We start from the raw sequence: 23,183 nt of genomic DNA on the forward strand, positions 1-23,183 counted from the left end.
GATACAGGGACGGGACAATGGATTTAAAATTTATTTTCTTTGCTGTCTTGGACTTTGGGTACTGGAACTAATGCAAGACGAAGCCCAAAATACATAACTTTTGCACCACGTCGTCTTCCTGTGACGTCATATTCTCCATCTCTTTTTTAGGGATTTTCTTTCATCTCCCTCATTTTATGACGTCACAGGAAGACGACGTGGTGCAAAAGTTATGTATTTTGGGCTTCGTCTAATGCAATTTTTCTTCATTTCGCTAATTTTAAAGACTTTGGGGACTGTCCATAGAAAGAGGGGACAATGGGCTGTTTATTGCATTAGTCCCCAAAGTTTTATAATACCGTTTTTTTTTATTCGTTGGCTTAATAACGTTGGGGACTTTGATTGGTTTGTTTACCAAGTTGAGTGTTCAAACGTTTCAACCACTAATCTTATGCTACAGAAGGGGTAATTTTGTGTAGGGGATGTAAATTAATTTGAATATATGCCATTGTCTTATCCCTGGGACTACGAATTTTTTTTATGAACCTAGAATTAAATTAATTGCCTATTGTCCCATCTCTCTATCTCTGATTTTCACTGTTGATCCAAACCTAACAAGATGAACTGAATTTAGTTTCCGAAAGTGTGCGTAGCTTCCGCGTCCTATCTCAATATTTGCTACTAGCTAAAAAAGCTTCATACTTTAAAAAAATCAAAATTTGAAAATTAAAATTTTTGAATGTATAATGTATAAATCGTTTATACATTAAATCGTTTTTTCATTTGACCGGAGTCGCTAAAAATAGGGTCTGCAATAAGTGGGTTATCTGCTGTACACTTTAGGAAACTAGAGCTCGAAAAGGAAATTTATTTCAGTTGATCCCTAACAAACAACTCTCACTAATTTAAAAAAAAAAACAAGGATGACAACATCCATAAAAGCGAAGCCAATCACATCAGAAAAATAGACAAACGAACGTTTACAAATATGCTATCCTATAAAGTAGTAGTAGGGTTTTTTAGATTTTGATAACTTCATAACATATTGGGTTCTCTACTTTTAAGAAGGTTAAATAGGTTCTGGGATGGTTTTAGGCTATTTTTATACTTTTCTCGTCCCCTTTGATTACAGAGCCCCTTGATGCTAAGGGCGCAGCTGCTAGTAGAGCTATTAAAAAAAAAAAAAATTTTTAAACCAGAGGTGAGTTCTTAAAAAACTTTTGCCCCACTAAAATCAGTGAGGCAAACTAAAAATTTAGAGGGTATAATTTTGCCTCACTAAAATTTTAGTGGGGCAAACTGATTTTAGTGGGACAAAAGTTTTTTAAAGAATTCACCTCTGTTCTAAAATTACTTTAATATATATGATGTTTGATATACAATTCAAGACTAGATCATGGAGATGCTTCGCTTATAGCATCATGCCTTATGGTCCTGGGAATCAATATTCTAGAACTAGAGTAAATAGAATGATTATACCATATATAAATTATTGGTTTAAATGAATTTTGTTTACAATGAATGGACGTATGAACGTACGGACTTTCTGGTTTTGATTATACAAATGCTACATTTTTAAATTGTTACAGTTAAGTTTAAAATCCATAGGACAATTCTAGCATGCCTAAAATTAATCAACTATTAGTTATAGACGTGCGGACGGACCTACCCTAATTGTAGAAAAGCATCACCTGAAGAAAATACACAAAAAAATCAAGTTTTTACTGACCATTCAAACTAAATTATGGAAATTTTTGGAACATATAATTATACATATTTTCCGCGATTTTAAAAAGCGAATCTTTTCTATAATATTAGTCGGTCTGTCAGACGTACGTCCGATCGTAACGGTTAGCTTTTTTTGTCAATTTGGACATGTTGGAATTGTCCTATCGATTTCAACTTTGCATAATGAATCTTATAACAGTTTAGGTACGAATTAGAAAACGTTGCAACTTTATAATCTTTACCAGAAAGACCGTACGTCCATTTATTATACTATTTATAAATTTGAATCATATAATGTTTAATTGTGTTTGTTATTCGTTTTCTTTATATCTCCATAATATACTTTGCCTTATAGTTTTCCACCACTTAAAACTGATCATTATTGAGACAAACTATTATTGTATAATTGTTATCCTATAAAATAATAAGGTGTTTTTTTGTCTTAAGTTTATGATTTTTGTTACTACTGACCGATTGTAATTTCCAATTTAGGCAAGCTTCAAATAGGTCCCTGGATGGTTTTAAGCTATTTTAACTTTAAATATATCAGTCTTTGGATGGGTTTAAGCTATTTTATTATCATTACCAAACCAATTCACATACAAGGCCCCTAGATACTAGGGGCGTATCAGCTAATCAATAAATAAATTATTGACAGAAAATCTGGAGGCAAAAAATCACATTGTTGGGTAAAATATCTACAGAGACATTAAGGGATAAGACAATAGACGATAAATTGATGTACACCACTGAATTACACCGCCTGTAAATTGGTTAAAAAGTTTGGACACTACAAAAGTTACTACAAACCAATCTTAATCAAGATGTGGGTACCAAAAGTATAGGAGCCAGCAAATATAAAAACGCGTTTTTAAAACACATTATATAAAATCACTAAATATTAATTTATTCCTCATATAGAAAAAGTCACTACAATTTATTTGTAAAAAGTAACTTTTTGTTGTATTTCACGTGATTAACATAACTATCACTATTCTGATAATGAAAGAAATCACGAAAAAAACTGCGTCTATACGTCGCATGGCAATTGCAACTGACTGACGTAAAAAAATGAAAAATAAAGTATGTAGTTGTAGTAGCTATATAGCAGACGATAAAAATTTTATGTGTTCAAGTGTGTGTGTGTTTATGTGTGTGTGTGTGTGTATGTAAGTGTGTGTGTGTGTGTTTTTGACGGTGAAAGAAAGGAAAGCTCGGTGGTGACTCTCCCGTCTGTCTATCAGTCAGCTGTTTATCACAGGGATCTAAAGGGATAAGACAATGGCCGATTAATTAATGTACATCCCCAATGATATTACACAAAATTGCCAATTATGTAGATTAAAATTAGTGGTTAAAACGTTTAAACACTCAACTTTTAACCAATCAAAATTCTCTAAAGTCCCCAAAGTTTTTAAGCCAACGAATAGGAAAACGTTATTATAAAACTTTGGGTTCAAGTGTAATAAACAGCCTATTGTCCCCTATCTCTCTGAGCTGGGTTTATTCAATATTTGAAAAGGGAACTGTTAGGAGGGAGGCTTCTCTTTAACTATGGTATGTTCGTCAGTGCATTGGCTATGATGAAAGAGTAAAGACCTCAAATATTTTATCAAGAAGAAAGGACATTTAATTGTTAGTTATGCTGGTACCCGTAACCCAAAGTTTTATAAACATGTAATCTTATTTGTTCGCTTCAAATGAATTGTGGTTGGTTGGTTCCATACTTTTCCACCAATATAAAAAGGGGTAATTTTGTTCATCAATTTGAGTCAGTACATTGATATATCGTCCATTGTCTTATCCCATAAGATCCCTAATATTATCTGTATATAATCCATTTATTGCATTAATCTCCTTATAAACTAAACTATTATAAGCTATTCTATAACTGTTTTAAAAAGTAGGAGGTTTTCTTTTGTTTGTCAGGCAAATTTCGCTGTTTTTTGTTTGTTTGTCAGTTAAGATCTCGCTTACCACGCTGAACTAATTAGACTATACATAGATAAGTCAATATTATATCAGCCACTTTTAAAGCCATTTAGAAAAGTCGGCATAAACCCTAGAAATTGTATAACGTTAAAATACAGTGTGGTTTTAGGATAGAATTTTTTTTTTTTAAATTCGTGTTTGCCCGGGCTTGTGGGCCCCTCGGAGCCAACTAAACTGTAATTAATCTCATAATATTTCATTTTGCTAACCGCGGAAAGCTGTGAATAATAGGATGCGATAAATAACAAGTATATGAAAAATTGTGTTAGTGTGGTATTCGCCACCCCTAAGCCCTAATTGTATGGTAACTTTGCTCCCAACTTGTGGGCGGTCCGAGAGATCTCCCCTGAGTAGGAGGTGGGGCCATTTGAAACCCCCCCCCCTGTATTAAAGTATTTATAGTTTGACAACCCTATTATGTTTAATCTGATTATCTTGCTTTTACCCACCCCTTTCAGGGATGGGGGATAAATATTGCCTATTATGTTATTGTATGTATATATCTTTAACCTCTGATTTTAGTATCAATTATTCCAATCTATGCATTGACCATTTTGTTGTATTATAAATCAGTATCTTGTGAGCTCTGAATAAAGTAACATCCCAAATTTATATTCTGTTTGTTATTTGGTGATACATAGAGAAGCACAGCTTCTCTATAACTGCACTTGTCCACGTCTGTTCACACAGCCGTAATACCCGGACTCGGGAAGCGGCAGATAAACTGCGGCCGCTACCACATTAGTTTTTATTGATGTTGTCATCCTTGTTTAAATAGAGAAAGAGGGGACAAAGTCCCCAAAGTTTTATAATAACGTTTTGTTATTCTTTAGCTTAAAAACTTTGGGGATTTTGATTAATTCACTCATTATGTTTAGTGTTCAAACATTTCAACACCTAATTGTAATATACAGCAGGGGTAATATAATGTATCGTCATTGGGGAGGTACATAAATTTACCGGCCATTGTCAAATCCCTTTAGATCCCTGGTTTAAATACATGCCAATGTCTACACAAAGTATAAATTCTTTAAAAGTCAGGGAGTGTAAGGGATAAGACAATGGATGATATTTTGATGTATATTCCCAAAGATTATTTAAAAAAACTACGCTTCTGTTAATTAAAATTATTAGATCGAGTTTTGATAAAGTCCCTTAAGTTATAACTTTTAAGTCAATGAATGAGAGAACGTGTTGATAAAACTTTGGGTACCAGTATAAATTACAGTTAAATGTCCCCTCCATCCCGTTCCCGCCCTCCCTGCAGATTAAGTACCCTGTTGAATATGAAATTATCCTGCTTAGAAATTCAATTTTAAAGGTTTATGTCTAAACAGGGATCTCAAGGGATAAGACAATGGATGATAAATTGTTGCACACCCCGTACATAATTACAACTTCTGGAGATTAAAATCATTGGCAGCAAACTTGAAGCTTTTTATGTTGCCTATAAAAAATGACGCCCTACTGGCTTACCATTGGTCAATCAAAATATATACTCACCTGCAATGAGAAATTTAGTCTGTGTATTGGCCTATCATTGGTCATTTGTATTGTATGACGTAAATCTGTTATAGCCACTATAAATAGCTTCGGCAAACATTAGCCATTTTATATTTTTATAACCCAATCAAGCTCAACACAAGCTCTCAATCTATGATGGAGGAACAGACGAACGGACCAATACTGAAATAAGGATGAGAACATTTACTGTTAGCGAAGCAAAAAAAATCATGGATAAACAAACGAACAAAGTGTATTATATAGCAGATGTTCAGTTGCTATAAAGAAAGAAGTAGAAATCGAGAGAACATAAAATTAAAAATCACGAAAAACAATATTTATGCTTTTTAAAGCATAACCGACAGATTGACGTACAAATAAAATTATCCACGGTACAGGGTATCTTCACCAAAAATTTTAGCTGTCTATCTTAAATAGCAGCCGATAAATAGCAAAAGCGGTTATTACTTGCCCTCGGGAAAGACATCCTATTACTTTTATATATGGATAATCCGCTATAATTATTTGTAAATATTATGTCAAGTGTTTTACAACAACAAAAATGTAATTTTTAATCACTCTGTGCAAATATTGCGACACAATTCCAGAATTTGCCTGTGGAAAGTCCCCCCTACCCCCCCCCCCTCCACTAAGGGATAAGACAATAAATTTATATGCATTTTACATCCTCAATGATGATGAACATATTATCCCTTTCTGAATATTAAAGTTATTTGTTACAAAGTTTGGATCAATTTTATTTTCCATTTGATTTCAAAATTACGGTTGTGGGGTTTTAATGCTAGACAGGCTTTTTTGAGGGAAAGTCCCAATATTCCCAGAGAAAGAAGGGACAATGGGCTGTTTAATTTAAAACTAGTCCCCAAAGTTTTATAATAACGTTTTCTTATTTTTTAATAAGATAATTATACACCCCTTCAGTACGCCCTAGGTTTAAAAAAAAGCATTGTGAAAATAATAATTTAATCCTTATAAAAAAAATAACAGGATCTGTGTATGTCTGTCTATCTGTACCAAAGGATCTCTCTAACCACTTAACCGATATGGTTCTTCTTTACAGTGTTGCTTCTCATAGGTCCCAAAAAGATTTAAATCTATTTTATAGGAGGGTACCACCACTCTCCCAAGAGAAATCGCTAAAAAAATCAGCCCCCCCCCCCCCTCTCAAAAAAAAAGGATATTTTACAAATAAAAAGTGGATGGTCGACTTCCTCCCTTCCCTCCCCCCCCCCCCCCCAACTAAAGTGTCCCAAGAGGCCTCTAGAGGAGTGGCCGCTAGTAAGGAATAAAGCATTTAATTTTTGAAGCTACCCTCATGTAAACTTACCTGCAATGGAAATTCTCAAAATTTGACCAACTGAAAATTGATTGTCCATTTTTTGCCTAATTTCCGAAGTTGTACAACAGATAAGCTATTTTCAGCTACTCTAGTCAAAGGAAAAGCGATATAATGTATAAACGATCTATACCTTCAAAATTTAAATTTTTCAAATTTTGATTTTTTTTGTGGAAGTTTGAAGCTTTTTTAGCTAGTATTAAATATTGAGATAGGATGAGGGTGCTATGTACACAATTGGAAACTAGAATTCAGCTGACCTAAAATTGATGTACTAAGTAAAATATGTATAATAAGATACTACGTCAGAACCTAGGTACGTCAAACGTAGGATGCGACAATAACTTTAACAGTTCCAGGTCAAACGTCGGGGTGGACAAACACAGGAGTGTAAAAATATTAATTTGATAAAGTATTTCTATACAGATTAGGTTAGGTTAAGATATGAATATACAAATAAGCCCCCCGCTGGGGTTAGGCTTTTAAAAAACCTCAAGGATGGTCTAAAATAGGTTAGGCTAGGTTAAGTGTCCACTCTGACGTTAATGTCATGTCCAAACTCTCCAAACACCAGGAGTATTAGATTAAGTAACATCCAACAGACAACCAACTCTTTGATTGCACGACCTTTGTCTGAGAAGTCATAATAGTGCATGGTAATGAGTTGCTCCTGTTTTGGGCCAAGGCATACCCCCTACTCTATTTTTTGGCTGTAAACCAACTCCTGGTAGAGATATGTTCATGAAAATTTTCTATGTGTAGTTTCTAGTTTTTATTTAAAAGCTCCTGTTATAACATAATTAGGCCCATTATTTGCTTCCTTACCCCTTTTATATAGCAACCTTTTTCTTTAGGTTTATAATCCTTATATCCTTATACAAAAGTAACAGGATGTCTGTCTGTCTTTGTGTTTGTATGTTTGTACCGAAGGATCTTGCTAACCGCTAAACCAATATGATTCTTCTCATAGGACCCGGGAAGGTTTATAACTATTTTGGGGGAGGGTAACACCACCCTGTCAACAGAAATAACAAAAAATAGAAATTTTTTTACGCAAGAGATTTGAACCCATCTTAGCAAGGTACCTTAGAGACTTGAACGCAAATATAGATAGGTAAAGGATTTTAAAAAAAATATTTAAAGTGCCATACTTGTTTAGAAGTCTATCGTTGGTCCCATAGTCTATCGTTTTAACATTTAAGGTATTTCGTTTGGAGTCTTTGTCATTCCAGTGTTTGACATCTTATTGTTTGTCGCATCTAATGCTTGACGTAGCAAGCTAGCACAGTTATGGAATCTCGACGACAAAGATTTTTTTATCCAATCTTGACAAGTGAGGTATTTTTGGAAAGAGGAATATATATAGAAAACGCCTATGAAAATTAGAAAATCCGCAGAAATCATATTTGCAAGTTATTTGCAAAAATCTGCAATGTTAATTTGCAAAATTAATTTCATGCCTTAAATGACTTATTAAAAAAGAAATCTTTTTTTGAAATGTGTTTATCTATAAGTTTAGAACATACTTAAGGCAAAAAAAAATTCTTTAGTGTTACTTTTTTCACATATATATGAAAAAAGCAGTTTCTCACATTTTATGATAAAAAAAGGTTTAGGAACAAAAAATATGTTTTTTCTTGATGTAAACACAATGATTGGCATAAAATCTATCATCCTAAATGTAAAAATCAGATATAGAATCCTTTTTAGAGCAAAAATAGTGCAAAAAGTAACCAAGACATTTTTGCAAAGTATGAAAATCTGAAGAAAGTAGTTCTTTTTGATTTTGATATACATATCAGATAAATGTATATAAAATTAGTGATCAAAAACTATAAAATAAGTTATAACTTTTTCAACCCTATCATTGATTAAAATGCACTTTTAGGTTTACTTATTACCAAAGTAGCACATAAAAACTCTTTTTATTAAGTTATGAAACAAAATAAATTCAAATCAACAATTAGGCGTTTTTTATAATGCAGTAGACCATTTTGTAGTTGGTTTTTTTGGCATTTATTTTGTTTAATTACATCATAAAAAGAGTTTTTATGCACTTCTTTGGTAATTCTTAAACCTAAAAGTGCAATTTAATCGATGACAATGTTGAAAAACTTATAACATGTTTTATAGTTTTTAATCACTATTTTTATATACATTTATCTGATATGTATATCAAAAGCAAAAAGAACTATTTTCTTCAGATTTTCATACTTTGCAAAAATGTCTTGGTTACTTTTTGCACTATATTAGCTCTAAAAAGGATTCTATATCTGATTTTTACATTTAGGATGATAGATTTTATGCCAATTATTGTGTTTACATCAAGAAAAATCATATTTTTTGTTCCTATACCTTTTTTTATCATAAAATGTGAGAAACTGCTTTTTTCATATATAAGGTGAAAAAAGTAACACTAAAGAAATTTTTTTGCCCTAAGTATGTTCTAAACTTATAAATAAACACATTTCATAAAAAGATTTTTTCTAAATAAGTCATTTAAGGCATGAAATTAATTTTGCAAATTAGCATTGCAGATTTTTGCAAATAACTTGCAAATATGATTTCTGCAGATTTTCTAATTTTCATAGGCGTTTTCTATATATATTCCTCTTTCCAAAAATACCTCACTTGTCAAGATTGGATAAAAAAAATCTTTGTCGTTGAGATTCCATAACTGTGCTAGTTAGACGTAGATCCAACAAGGATTACAACATCCATAAAAGCGAAGCTCAAAACGGTAGGACAAACGAACATTAATGCTTGTAAAGTGTGAGAACTGAATAATCAGAATATAAAAATGTATAAAAGTTGTTACAAAATTGTAAGTAAATTTGTTGAAAAACTTTTTTAATACGGGATAATGTTAAAGGACAATGACATGCTTACAGTTTTAGGACTAGGTTATAGAGATGCTTTGCTTATAACATTATACTTTGTTGTCCTAGGAATCGGTATTCCAAAAATCATATCAATCAGACAATTATATCACATAAAAATTTGTTGTTAAAAAAGTTAAAAATCAACATGTTTAAAACGGACGTACAGACATTCTGGTAACGATTATAGAGTTGCTACGCTTTTTAAGTTAAACCTAACTAATACAGAAATAATCATGCAAAGTTTGAAATCGATAAGACAATTCTAACAGGCCTAAATTAACGAAAAAAGCTATTCGTTACTTACAGACGTACGGACGGATGGACGAACGGACCGACCCTATTTATAGAAAAGCTTTGCTTTCAACAACAAGCTTATCTTACATAGGGTATATAAGAGAATTTAAAGACAATAGTTTTTCATTATTACAGTTTATACAACAGTGATTATATTAGTAGAAAAGCAACTCTTTAACTTAATTTTTTCCGTCAGTCTGTATGGCTATTATTGGGATAATGATATATTTTCAAAAGCGAAGCTTTTCTATAATTAGGGTCGGTCCGTATGTCCGTCCGTACGTAACAGATAGCTCTTTTCGTTAATTTAGGCATGTTAGAATTATCTTATCGATTTCTAACTTTGCATGATGATTCCTATAGGAGGTAGGTACGAGTTTGAAAGCAAAGCAACTCTATAATCGTTACCAGAAAGTCTGTACATCCATTTTAAACATGTTGCTTTTTAACTTTTTTAGCATCAAATTTTTATGTGATAAATTATCCGATTGGTCTGATTTTTGTAATACTGATTCCTAGGACAACAAAGCACATTGTTATAAGCGAAGCATTCAGTTCTGACAATATACAAGTGTTAATGTTCGTTTTTCTAACGTTTCAGAGCTTCGCTTTTTACAGATGTTATCATCCTTGTTTCAGTTATTACTTGAGCTAGATATCTTGGGTTTTTTTAGTGAAGCTACTCTATAATTCACTTTGTCTAACCATGCATCAGTCAGTCAGCCAGTCCGTAATTCTAGGGGGAAATTGTGTCTTTCTCTGATGCTATTCAAGATAGACGGCTGGTATGTCCTATACTAATGAGCATCCAGTTTGCAATTTACTTTGTCCGTCGGCCTGTCAGTCATGCCTCCAAATAAAATAATTTTAAAAAACTAGTGAGAAAGGTTTAATTTGTTTTCCAAGATAGTCGTATTCTTCATTTTAACATATTCCCAAGTTTTTTTTGTTCTTCGCTACTTATACATGTTGTCATCCTTGTTTTTTTTTCTTGTCTATTATGAATTATGAAAATCTTTCCGTAAAAAATATATATAGCTGTCTGACTGCTTTAAGGCTAATCTTTAGCCACTCTTACAACTAATTTCAACATGTACAATTTAAGGTTTTATACATTTTTTAAACTTTTTGTAACAAAATTGAATTTGTAGTAATTCGTGTGGCAATTTACCCCCTACCCCAAAAGAAAACCAAATAATTTTACTTCTGAAGTTCTTTGAGGCGTTAAATTGCATGCTAGAATTGTCCTATTGCTTTGATGCTGATCTACAAATTATAAAAGATATGAATTCTATGTATAACATGTTTATCTTTTTTAGTTTATTTCTATCATGTTCTTTGTTAAATGCATTTAATTATCAACTCACAATTATCCTTATATTAAAGTAACAAGATGTATGTTTGTTTGTTTGTCTGTACCGAAGAATCCACTAACCGCTGAATCGATCGAATTCTCCTTAACAGAGTAGCTTCTCATAGGATCCAAAAGTTTTTAACTGTATTGTGGAAGAAATCACAAAAAAACTAAATTTTTTTAATATTCTCGCTTATACGTAGAGACTTGAACGCACATTTGTTTCTCAAATTAGTTATCTATAATACAAAGTAGAACGATGTCTGTCTGTCTACTTGTTTGTCTGTCTGTTTGTTTGAAGCGAAGGATCTTGCTAACCGCAGAACCGATCGGGTTCTCCTTTACAGGGTAGCTTCTCAAAGGTCCCGGGAAGGTTTATAACTTTTTTTTTGGGGGGGGGGGACACCCCCAACCTCCCAAAAATGAAAAATATCCCCCCCTCAAAAAAAAATTTTTTAACATTAAAATTAAAACAGTGGGGTCGACTAGCCCCCTCCCCCCCCCCCTAAACAAAATCCCACCCCCAAAGAATTTTTTTTCTTCAAAAATTCTTCTTTTAAATCTAAAATACGAAAAATTGGTTTGATCAAACCTCTTGGGGCAAAGCACCTAGAGTCTAGGGACGAACCCGCTAGTTTGAAATAAAAAACAAACCTCTAGAGGCGTAGCCGCTATTTAGGGGTTTTGATTTTCTCGTCTTCTATTTGAATATAATTCAGGATGTTTTTTTGTTAAGATAGCTATTACCAAAGAACATGCAATATACAATTTTTTTTTAATCCGGCAGTGGGTTCATCCTACATTGACATTTATATATTGATATGTATTATTTTTTTATTACCTTATCATTATCTTTTTTCTTTTACTTTTATAAAACCACTGAACATCTGCTCTGTAATCCATTTTGACTGTTTGTTTATCCATGATTATTCTGTGCTAAACTACTTATAGATGTTGTCATCCTTGTTTTGTTTACTTCCTCTTTTTCTTTTAACTTTTATTTTTTTATATTTTTGTAAAAATCTCAATAGGTATATTATTTCAATTCACTCTCCTCCTACTGGATGAAAAAACTGACTAATAAACTTGTTCAATGTAAGCAACCTAAATTTTCCCTGCCATAATATCCACGTGTATATTCTACATCCAATTCTGTAAATGGTAATTACAGTTTTCACTGCAATTAAACCTGCCAGTCAGATTTGTCGATCGTACCTTCTTATTATGTTTTCTTACTTTTTTAGTAGCGAAGCTACTCTATAATTCACTTTCTCTGTCCGTCAGTCCGTCCGTCCGTCCGTTATGCTATGGCGGAAACGTGATTTTCTTGGCCCTTATTCAATATAGACAACTAAAATTTTTAGTGACGATTCCTATGGCATATGCCCATCTAATCTATACATTGTTTTGTCCATCTGTCTGGTATTTGGGGTGCTTGAAATATTCCTAGATTTTCAAGCTTTCATGATTTTCCTTTTCAAGATAGAGGGCTGAAATTTTCAGGGATTAATTCATTTTACATTCTACATATTTTTACCAAGTTTTATTATAATTTGTTTATTAATTAGGGTACTAGATCTATTCCTAGATTTTTAGGTTTTCATGATTTTCTCTATTCATATTCAGGATTTACAGCTCAAATCATAAGGGATTGAATATGCTCATATTCTACATATCTCCATCAATTTTCATTAAGATTAGTCTATTAATTGCGGTGCTAGATCGATTCCTAGATTCTAAAGTATTTGTGATTTTAAAGGTTGAGCGATTTCCCTATTTTATCAAGTTCAATATGTGACGCTGCTCTATAGTAATTTTTTCCTGCATGATATCAATTCATAATTTTAAGCTTCGCTACTTATGGATGTTGACATCCTTGTTTTAGAATAATATACTTTAACTCACGAAATTTTTTTCAGAAATGAAGAAGAGCAATAAAATGTTTTTCCTTCTGGTTTGCATCAGTTTCATGTGTGATGTCAGTTCTGGGGCTGACTTCAAACCATCCAAAATTATGCAGGCTCCAGGTGGTTCTATCATCAGTAAATTTCTGCCACATCTGCCTAAGAACTCAGCTTCTGTCCCATATAAACCGTGTACTTCTCCTTCCCCCGACTCTATAGCACCATGTGAATGCAGGAAAACCACTATACTGAAAATATTTTAGAACACATTTGATTTTAAGTGCTAATCTTTGTACATGAAAGTTCCTTGGATTTAAATTTGTAATAAAGTAACAGGATGTAACTCTGTTTGTCTGTCTGTTTGTGTTTATGATTGTACCAAGGATCATGCTAACCACTGAACCAATATGATTCTCCTTTACAGGGTAGCTTCTCATTGGTCCAAGGAAGGTTTATAACTATTTTGGGGGAGGGTAATTGCCCACAGAAAAAAAATCAACCCCCACTAAAAAAAAATTTTGTTTTAATATTTCTATTTAAAACTAAATATTTATGGGAATTCCAATCAACTTTATTTTTTTTAAATATAGTGCTATTTAATTTTAGTGAAGATTTTTTTAATGGACGTCTATTGGGCTGTGAATTCAATTTTAATCAAGATGATGATGTTACTGAAATGACCCACAATCTCTTCAAAAACTTTAATGAATCAAATAGTCAATTTGATGTGGCCGCTTTCTATTTTACAAATGATGGAGAGACCTCCAATTTTATGTTTGATAATTCTACATTAGGATATTTAGAGGTCAAACTTTTATTTGTAGAAAACATAAATGTTGAAAATGGCTTACTCCCATTCACAGAATCTGCATTACTAGGTTCAAACAATTCGTTAGAAGCTCTATGGATTGATAGGATGGATGTATCATACCCAAAGTTAACATTTTCTGAAAATTTCCTGTTTGCTTTGGGACTATCAAAGTTAAAGTTTCTCAATTTGGCTGGATTTGATTGGAACAAGTTTCAAATACCTCAGGAAACTTTTAACACGCTGGAAACCTTGATTGCAGACTTGACACTTGAAGCTATACATGAGATGCCTAACCTGAAAAATTTATATCTGTCTCCAAAAGAGGAAACTTCTTTGTCATCTGATGTAATGAGGAAGATGCCAAACTTAGAGTATCTCAAAATTGATGAAGATGAAGACTTTGGTGGAAAATTAAAAGCTTTACTGCCTGGTACTTTTGAAGAAAGTAAATTCATAGGATACATTGATTTGGGCAATACCAAACTTGCAAGCATAGATCTAATTGGACTGAAACCATCAACATATGTAGTCTTGCCATATAGTATCACAAATTTGCCAGAACATATCTTCAGGCCATTTCTAGAAAGTGTTGTGCGGAATTACCTTTCACTCCGCCTTGTCAGTTACCAATTTCAATATTCGTGGTTGTTAAAAAATTATGGAGGAATAATTTTTGGGGCCACAGTTTTGGAGTGCTCATGTGATTTCAAATGGCTGTGTGAAGTCCCTAATGCCATATGGGTGTTATTCAATGCAAAATGTAATGTTGATGGAACAACATTAGCTAATGAAATGGAATTCATCTGTAGTCAATGTAAAGAATGATGAAATCTGATATCTACTTAAACTATGTTTCCATCTCCACAAATGTGTTTCTTTTAACCCATAGACTGTGTTGAATCCAACTTCTAATTCATTCAATCTTTTTCTACAATTTAAGTTGCTTAAAAAGGCATTTGAAAAATTAATCTCCCTTTACCTTTTAATTTCAATTTCTTTAAAACTAATGGGTTGGGGGTTTCAGTGCTTAATAGGCAATTTGGTGGCAAGTACCAAAAAAAGTAAACATTACATATAATTAAAATATGTATTTCTACTTAATGTTTTAAAAATAAAACACCTTAACAATTTAACCTTTTCATAGATAATTGGATTTTTTAATTCTAAATTTTTAACGTATTATTAATTGAAAACTAAGTCTATTCCTTTGCATTGATGTGGTAGAAAGGTAAAATTTTCATATTCCAACCCCTGTATCCCATTCCCTCCCCTTTTACTGGATGAACACACTAACCAATAAACTTGTTAAATGTTAGCAAATGATGATTGATGCCAATTTTTGACCTGTCATAATATCCATGTATATTCTACTTCCATTTCTGTACATGTCAAATGCCTTCACTGCAAGTAAACATATTTACATTGTGCATCAATTAGATTTGTTGATATTACCTTTTATGGATGTTTCCATCCTTTTTCTTGAAAAACATTCTTTTAATTAAAAACAAAAATTTCAGAAATGAAGGAGAGCTATAAAATGTTTTTCCTTCTGGTTTGCATCAGTTTAATGTGTGATGTCGGTTCTGGGAAATCGAGAACTATGAAAGCTCCAGGTAGTTCTATCATCAGAGAATTTCTGCCTCATCTGTCCAAGAACTCAGCTTCTGACTCAGAAAGACCTTGTACTTCTCCTTCTCCTGACTCCATAGCACCATGTTATTGCAGGAAAACCACCATACTGAAAATATTTTAAAACACATTTGTTATTTTGTGCTAACCTTTGCACAAGAAAGTTCTCTGTATTTAAATTTGTATCCAGTAATCCTTATAATACAGTAACAGGATGTCTCTCTATTTATCTGTCTGTTTGTGTTTATGATTGAACCTAAGGATCTCACTAACCACTTAACCGATATGATTCTCCTTTACAAAGTAGCTTCTCATAGGTCCAAGGGATGTTCATAAATATTTTAGGGGAAGGTTAATCTCCAAAAAAAAAAAATTTTCATTTTTCTATTTAAAACTAAAATTAATTTTTTTTACTGTTTCTTTTCAAAATCTAAAATCTTACCTGAATAATTTCTTTTAAAAATTGTTACTTGATTACAGTTTATACAAAATCTCTATATTTATGGGAATTCCAATCAACTTTATTTTTTTTTAATATAGTGCTATTTAATTTTAGTGAAGACCATTTGTTTGGCCGCCAATTGAATTGTAGATTCAAGTTTAATCAAGATGAAAATGTTACTGAAATGACTCACAATCTCTTCAAGAACTTTAATGCAACAAATAATAAGTTTGATTTGGCTTATTTTGAGTTTTTTAATGATGGGGAGACCTCAAATTTTATGTTTGATAATGCCACATCAGGACTTTTAGAGGTTAAATTTTTTGGTGTGTTTGACATAAGTGTTGAAAATGGCTTACTCCCAATGACAGAATCAGCAGTATCAGGTTCAATCAATTCTTTAGAAGGTCTTTGGATTAATACTATGGATGCTAATGATAGTGATGAGTCATACACAAAACTAGCATTTTCTGAAAATTTCCTGTTTACTTTGGGACTATCAAAGTTAAAGTTTCTTGGTTTGATTGGTATTGATTGGAACAAGTATCAGATTCCTCAGGAAACTTTTAACAGGCTGGAAACCTTGATTGTAGACTTGACACTTGATGCTCTACCTGAGATGCCTCACCTAAAAAATTTAAGATTATTTCTAACAGAGGAAACTTCATTGTCATCTGTATTGAAGAAGGTGCCAAACTTGGAGATTCTCTGCATTTTTGAACTTCTGGGTGGAAAATTAGAACCTATACTGCCTGGTACCTTTGAAGAAATTAAATATTTAGATAATATTGATTTGAGTGGTACCAGCATTGTAAGCATAGATTTAACAGGAGTGCAAGCAACAACATTTGTGATCTTGCCGAATAGTATAACAAATTTACCAGAACAAAACTTCAGGCCATTTATAGAAAGTGGTGTACGGAATTACCTTTCAACCTGCAGTTACACACAAGGAGATACAATTTGGGGTGTTAACCCCATAAAAGTATATGGAGGACTTGCAATGGGCGGTTTGAAGTGCTCCTGTGATTTAAAATGGTTGTGTGAAGTCCCTCATGTCACAGAATGGTTACAAATTGTTGAGTGTGCAGATGGAACATCATTAGAATTAGCATTAGAACGCATTTGTAATCTAAAATGTAAGTAAGTAATGTTAAGAATGATTACCTGAAAAACCTGCAAATTAACCACCTCCATCTTAACCCTTCTTGACAATAAGAAAGTCACCCTATTCTACAGTTAAGTGGCTGATCTAAATAGACCACCCTCTACACCCAGCACTACCATCTGCGACCCAACACCTAGCAACACCACCTGCTCTACAATACTCAGCACCACCACCTGCTCTACAATACTCAGCACCACCACCTGCTCTACAACACACAGCACTACTACCTGCTCTACAACACCCAGCAACACCACCTGCGCTACAACAGTTAGCACCACCCCTTGCTCTACAACACCCAGCACCACCACCTGTGCTACAACACCCAGCACCACCACCTGCGCTACAACAACTAGCACCACCCCTTGCTCTACAACACCCAGCACCACCACCTGCTCTAGTTGATCAACCACACTAGCTTCTCAACTGAGCAGACTGTAAAGTAACCCAGACATAATAAAAAAAAATATCACAATGTTCAATAATTTCAATAATTAATGTATTTAACAATGCCAGAGCTTGCATGTAGTATGTAATGTCAAAAATTTTTGAAAATTATCTTGATTTCCAATGATTAATTTTGTACATTGTGTAATGTGTATTGCTTTGGATCCTGCCTCTAGGCAACATATGTAAAACATTTCATTGTATCTCTCATTTTTAATGTTCCATGTGAATTTTACATGCATGCTCTTTTAGCTAAAATTTAATTATCTTTTTAACAATAAAATATGTGATTGTAAATTGTTTTTTTGATTGTAAATGTAAAGTTTAAGATATTTGAGAGGTTTATCTAAGACAAAATCTTTGCTTAAGCTTGACATTACTAAATTTGAGGGTAGCTTATACTCCCTTTATTAAAGTAAGGCTAAGGAACCCCTTATTTTTAAGGAGTCCCTAAAAAATCGTTTGTGATTGCCTCTATTATTAGTAAAATTTGTTTACCAACTTTGTTAAGATTTGATAGCTTTTGAAAAATAAAATGTTTTGCTAAAACTAAGCTTTTATTTTTTTATTTGATTATGCTAAGTTTATAACTGGGGTGTGTCTATAAGTTTGATTAATTAAAAAGAAACAGCTTTTTCTGTAAGTAAATACTTGCTTTTGATGATAGGTGCTTAACCTGATTTATTAGTATAAATATTAATTACTCTTAAAAAGTTACAAGGTTTGGTAACCCGCAACCGTGGCTCAACACGTAGCGTATCCGCTCGTTGTCGGGAAGGTGATAGGTTCGAATCTCGGTCCAATACCACGTCATAACTAAATACGTTAAAAATGGTTTCCACTGCTACTATGTCAGATGCGCGACGTAAATAGTGAGGGGAATGCCTTGGCCCAAAACAGGCGCAACTCGCTACCATGCATAGTTGGGACTTCTCAGACAAAGTTTGTGCATCTCAGAGAGTTGGTTGTCTGATGGGTGAATGGATTATTGACCATACAGCATCATCTTATGGTCATTCAACAGAATACCTACTGCTGCTGTTAGTATAAAGCACATTACATCAGTAGTAATTAAGTATAGGGGAATGTCTTAGTCATGTCCATAAACAAAGGTGCAACACTTTACCATGCACATTTAAGGCTACCATGGAAAGACCGCTGCAATCCAATGGTTGGTTGTCTGTTAGGTGTTAGCTTATCAAATTGAGTATTGGGTTGCCACCAATCTATGAACAATAGATATATAAAATCTGGATGAAAAATCTTTTAATTGGACCAAAATGGAAACTAAGTGAAAGAAGCAAGACATGGGCATCTGAGGTGCGTTTTTATATAAAAAAAAAAATGCTGCGTTTGTTGACATTTTTTAGACATACAAAAAAAGATTTCGCGGCATTTACGCTTAAACTGAAAAACGACGACATGCAATAATGTATTGATCAATGATAATAATAATTAATAATGTTACAATTATACGATTAATATGATTGTTAGAATACTTCTATTACAACAAGGTATAATGTTAAAAGCAAAGCATCTCTATAAACAAGTCCAAAACAGTAAATATGTCCTTAAACAGTATCCTGTATTTAAACTGTTATAAAACAAATTTACTTACAATTTTGTGTAGATTTAAGCATTAATATTCATTAAGTTCTGACACTACCAGTGTTCATTCATTTTATTTCAAAGCTTCGCTTTTATGAATGTTGTCATCCTTGTTTACGAATCAATTTCGTTGTTGGTATAAGCTGTTAGTGTGACGGACGGACAGACAACGTTAACTATAGAGTAGCTTCGCTTATAAAAAAAAAATAATGCTAAAAATACATATAAAATGTTTATTTAACTGTCTGTAAGTTAAAACAATAATTAAGAATGAATATAGAATACAATTACACATACTGAAAAATTATGTCTAGCATCGTATTATATCCAATTTTCTACGAATATAAAAATTTACAATCATAAATTTATCATCCCAAGAATTCGACATTTCGGGGCTAAAACAGTGGCTTTAATCTTACAATTGTACATTTAATATCCGCGGAAAGCTGTTAATAATACGATGCGAGAAATAACTAATATCTCATAAATTAAAATCAACATTATATTAAACATGTTTTCAGACAATTCTCATTCATTTTTGGATACTAAACTACGAACTTTGTTTGGAAGTTTTGCTATGAAGGGTCATGTTTCTTTTGGCCAGGGCATATTCCCATACGATTTTTAGTAGTGACGTCATAAAAATGAGATAGATAAAAGGAGAAGTGGATTTGAACTCATTTTTATGACGTCACATGACTGATTTTTAGACACTTTGTCCCGCTACGATTTTTATTAACATTTTATAGCATTTAAAAATGATTTCTTTAATGAAAATATGTTTAAAATAATGTTTACAAAAAGAAGTCTTTTTTCCATAAAATGTTTAAAACTCATACTATAATAAATAATGCTTATAAGAATACAATATACAATAATACACCTAAAATGGGGAAAAAAAATGATTTATATGTCGATATTCTTTTTAGTATTTAAATCTATATGAATCTCTAATTTAAAAACATCGAGGGAGGGGACATTGGACTGTAAATTGCACTGGTAGTACCCAAAGCTTTATAACCTGAATATTACGGTGTCTTAGGTGACAAGACAATGGCCGATAAAATTACCCCTTCTGTAGATTACAATTAGTGGTTGAATCGTTTGGACACTCTACTTAATGAAAAAACCATCAAAATTCCATATATGCTTTTAAGACAACATGACAAAGAAAACGTTACTATAAAACTTTGGGGACTAGTGTAATAAATAGCCCAATGTACCCTCCCTTCCTGGAATCTAGCCCACTTATTAAAAGTTTAATTTAACTCAAAAATAACATGATCTATTTGGATTAAAATACATTGAATATCTATATTATAATAGAGTAACTGAAACTTTAAAAATATAGCAAAATATTTTACTATTAAATTTGATTTAATTGTGAATTTTTATAGAAATTATTTTGCTATATAATCATCCCTTTGAACATTTATCTTTTCATATATCAAAAGTAAAAATGGCAGTGAAAAAAAATCTTACAAAAATACATTCAATTGTACTTCATTTTATAATAATTAAAGTTGAAAATTAAGAAGAAGAATAGTTATAATCGCATTGGATAATAAACATCTTTTCATAAATTGTAAAAAAAAAAATTGTGTTTCCAGTCATGGACCAAAAGCCCAAGCTTACAAAACTAATTTTATTAATTTTCATTTTACTATTCGCAGAAAATTGTCTAATATACGAAACATGATTTTCAGTATGGATTAAAATCGGTTTTAATCCAGCTATAAATTTAAAACTTTTGGGATTTATTATTGATTTTTAAAAAAGTTTCTTGATTAAAAATTGAAGGAGGGAAAATTATAAAAAATAGTGCTTTTTAATCACAGAAAGCCAAACATTTTAGGAAAATATTTTATATAAAAAAATCATATTTATTTTATTAAATTATAAATGGCAAAAATTATTACATAAGATATAAAAATACATTACTGAAACTTCACTAGAATATTTCTCTTTATATTTCATATCACTTGAGTAATACATGAATATGCTAGGTGAAAAAGTTCACAAAAATCTATCATTTTGTCGTCCTGGTTTTTTTTAAAAATGTTTTAGGCATTTGTTTATCACATTATAGGAACAGTTTTTGCTTATATGGCTCGCCAAATCAAAATGGCCGCCATTTAACTTCAAACAGCTGATTTCAGATATTTCAAAATGGCTGCCAAATAACTTTTAAACATCATCTAATTTCAAAATGGCCGACAAGAAATTACAAAATGGCGGAAAAAAGGAAAGTCAGCTGATTATATTCAAAATGGCCGCCCAGTCAAGCAACCTGCTGCACTTAATATCTGAACCAGAAAAAAACTGTTGCAACGGCGACAAGAAGAACAGCGCTGTGGGCATGAGCAGCCGTGGCACCGCCATAATACCCGTTCTGGCGGTTGTGCAGGGCGTGGTTGAGGGTGCGTAGCAGCGGGTACCTGGGCCCGCCGCAGATACCGTTAAAGTCGTCTGTGTCGATACTCCAGGTCATGACGCCGGCGAGACCCTCGTCGTAAGCAAAATTAGCCTAATAATGCAAGTTAAAATCAACAAAATAGACAAACACATGGATCTTAAGGGATAAGACAATGGATGGTGAATTTTGGGTACGTTGGAACTAGCTTAATTAACACTGCCCTATTTTCCTTAAATCAAGCTTGTTTTTCTTCCAAACTTGTATTTCATTGTGAGCAAAATAACTATTATTTTTGTATTCTTTGGTTGTAATCGCTTTTGAATCTTATTGAACAGAAAATTACAGAAAATTATTAAAATATTATGATAATATGGTATAGAGTCAAAAGCTAGGTTTAAGTCTAAATGACAAAAGAATATTCCATTTAAGACTTATTATATGAAGTAGTGGGGTTTTCAATCCTGAGCTTAAGATTTCTATCTATAACTACTGAAAATGTAAGTTCTCTAATTTGGGAAAGCTTGCTGAGGTCCTAAGATGATTTTGTTACTTTTAAGTCTGGATTGTTTATTATTATTGTTGTTGATAATTTTCCTTAAGAGTGAGTGATTTTTCATCATCATAACTGATCCAACTGTCACCTCTGAAATATAAATAAAAGTTAACATTTAAGATTCAATATAAGTACCCAAAGTTTTTGATCCAATGAATGAGATAAAACTTTGGGTACCAGTATAATTTAGTGTGAGTGATCTTTCATCTTCATAACTGATCCAACTATCACCTCTGAAATAATCTAATACAAGTACCCAAAGTTTTGGTTACCAGTAAAATTTAGTAAATAACTAAAAACATCAGCTGATCTCAAAATGGCCGACAGCCAATGCAATAAATTAAAAATGGCGGGAAAAAATGAATATCAGCTGATATCAAAATGGCCGCCCTAATCTATCACCTCCGAAATATATTAAAAATTAACAGGGATAAGGCAATGAACGATAACACCCCCGAATATGATAAAACAAATATACCCCTTCTGTATCTTAAAATTACTAGTTAAAAAGGTGTGTTTTTAAAAAATAAGGGAAGTTTCAGCGCTTGAAAGTCCCTTTAAGGGAAAGCTCCAAACTCCTCTTAGAACAAATTCAATATTCTTACCCATGGATTAGACAATGGACGATAAATTGATAAACATACCCATTATTGAAAAACAAATTAACCCCTTTGTAGATTAAAGTTATTAGTTTAAAAGTTTGGACACTACTTTTTTAGAATCAACCAATCAAAATCCAATAATGATCCAATAATAATGTGTTTGTAAAACTTTGGGTATCAGTGAAAATTACAGTCCAATGTCCCCTCCCTGCCAGATCTTACCTGAACATGTAAGGAGCCTCATGGTCCTCGTCAAACACCTCCTGCCATGGATGCTAAAAAAAATAATAAAATTTGTCAAAACAACAAGAATAACAACATCCATAAGTATTGAAGAAACACATAATCTACTTGTCCTTCCACATATAGTTACTAAAGTAACTTTACAAAGTGTCTCAAAAATCAGCCATGTAACGTCATAAAATAAGGGATTATCCATCTTTTTTTAGTGGTTTTCTGTCCATTTCTCCTCTCATCTTCCTCATTTTTATGACGTCACATGGTTGAGTTTTGAAAC

The 23,183-nt window shown here is 32.5% G+C and overlaps 3 protein-coding genes across 3 annotated transcripts in view; 1 reads left to right on the plus strand and 2 right to left on the minus strand.

The window, feature by feature from the left end:
- The window catches only part of LOC145306160 (uncharacterized), a 287,293-nt gene that overhangs the window by 210,834 nt on the left and 53,276 nt on the right, over positions 1-23,183 (plus strand). The window lies entirely within an intron of this gene.
- Positions 19,829-21,935, minus strand: LOC145306292 (chitinase-like protein Idgf1). The gene is made up of 2 exons (XM_080148373.1): positions 21,921-21,935; positions 19,829-21,622 (listed from the first exon to the last, which is right to left on the minus strand). Exons 1-2 carry the CDS (start codon positions 21,933-21,935, stop codon positions 21,395-21,397), a joined length of 243 nt encoding a protein of 80 aa, XP_080004499.1. The 3' UTR covers positions 19,829-21,394.
- Positions 22,043-23,183, minus strand: part of LOC145306157 (putative chitinase 2) — an 86,565-nt gene continuing 85,424 nt past the window's right edge. Inside the window, exons 15-16 of the mRNA XM_080148135.1 lie at positions 22,889-22,941; positions 22,043-22,154 (exon numbers count right to left, since the gene is read on the minus strand). Coding sequence (XP_080004261.1) covers positions 22,085-22,154; positions 22,889-22,941 — 123 coding nt within the window. The 3' untranslated portion in view covers positions 22,043-22,084. The remainder of the gene's footprint in view (positions 22,155-22,888; positions 22,942-23,183) is intronic.

This window comes from Acartia tonsa, chromosome 14 (assembly GCF_053477335.1).
Source record: "Acartia tonsa isolate MP-2025a chromosome 14, ASM5347733v1, whole genome shotgun sequence".
Lineage (NCBI taxonomy): Eukaryota > Metazoa > Arthropoda > Copepoda > Calanoida > Acartiidae > Acartia > Acartia tonsa.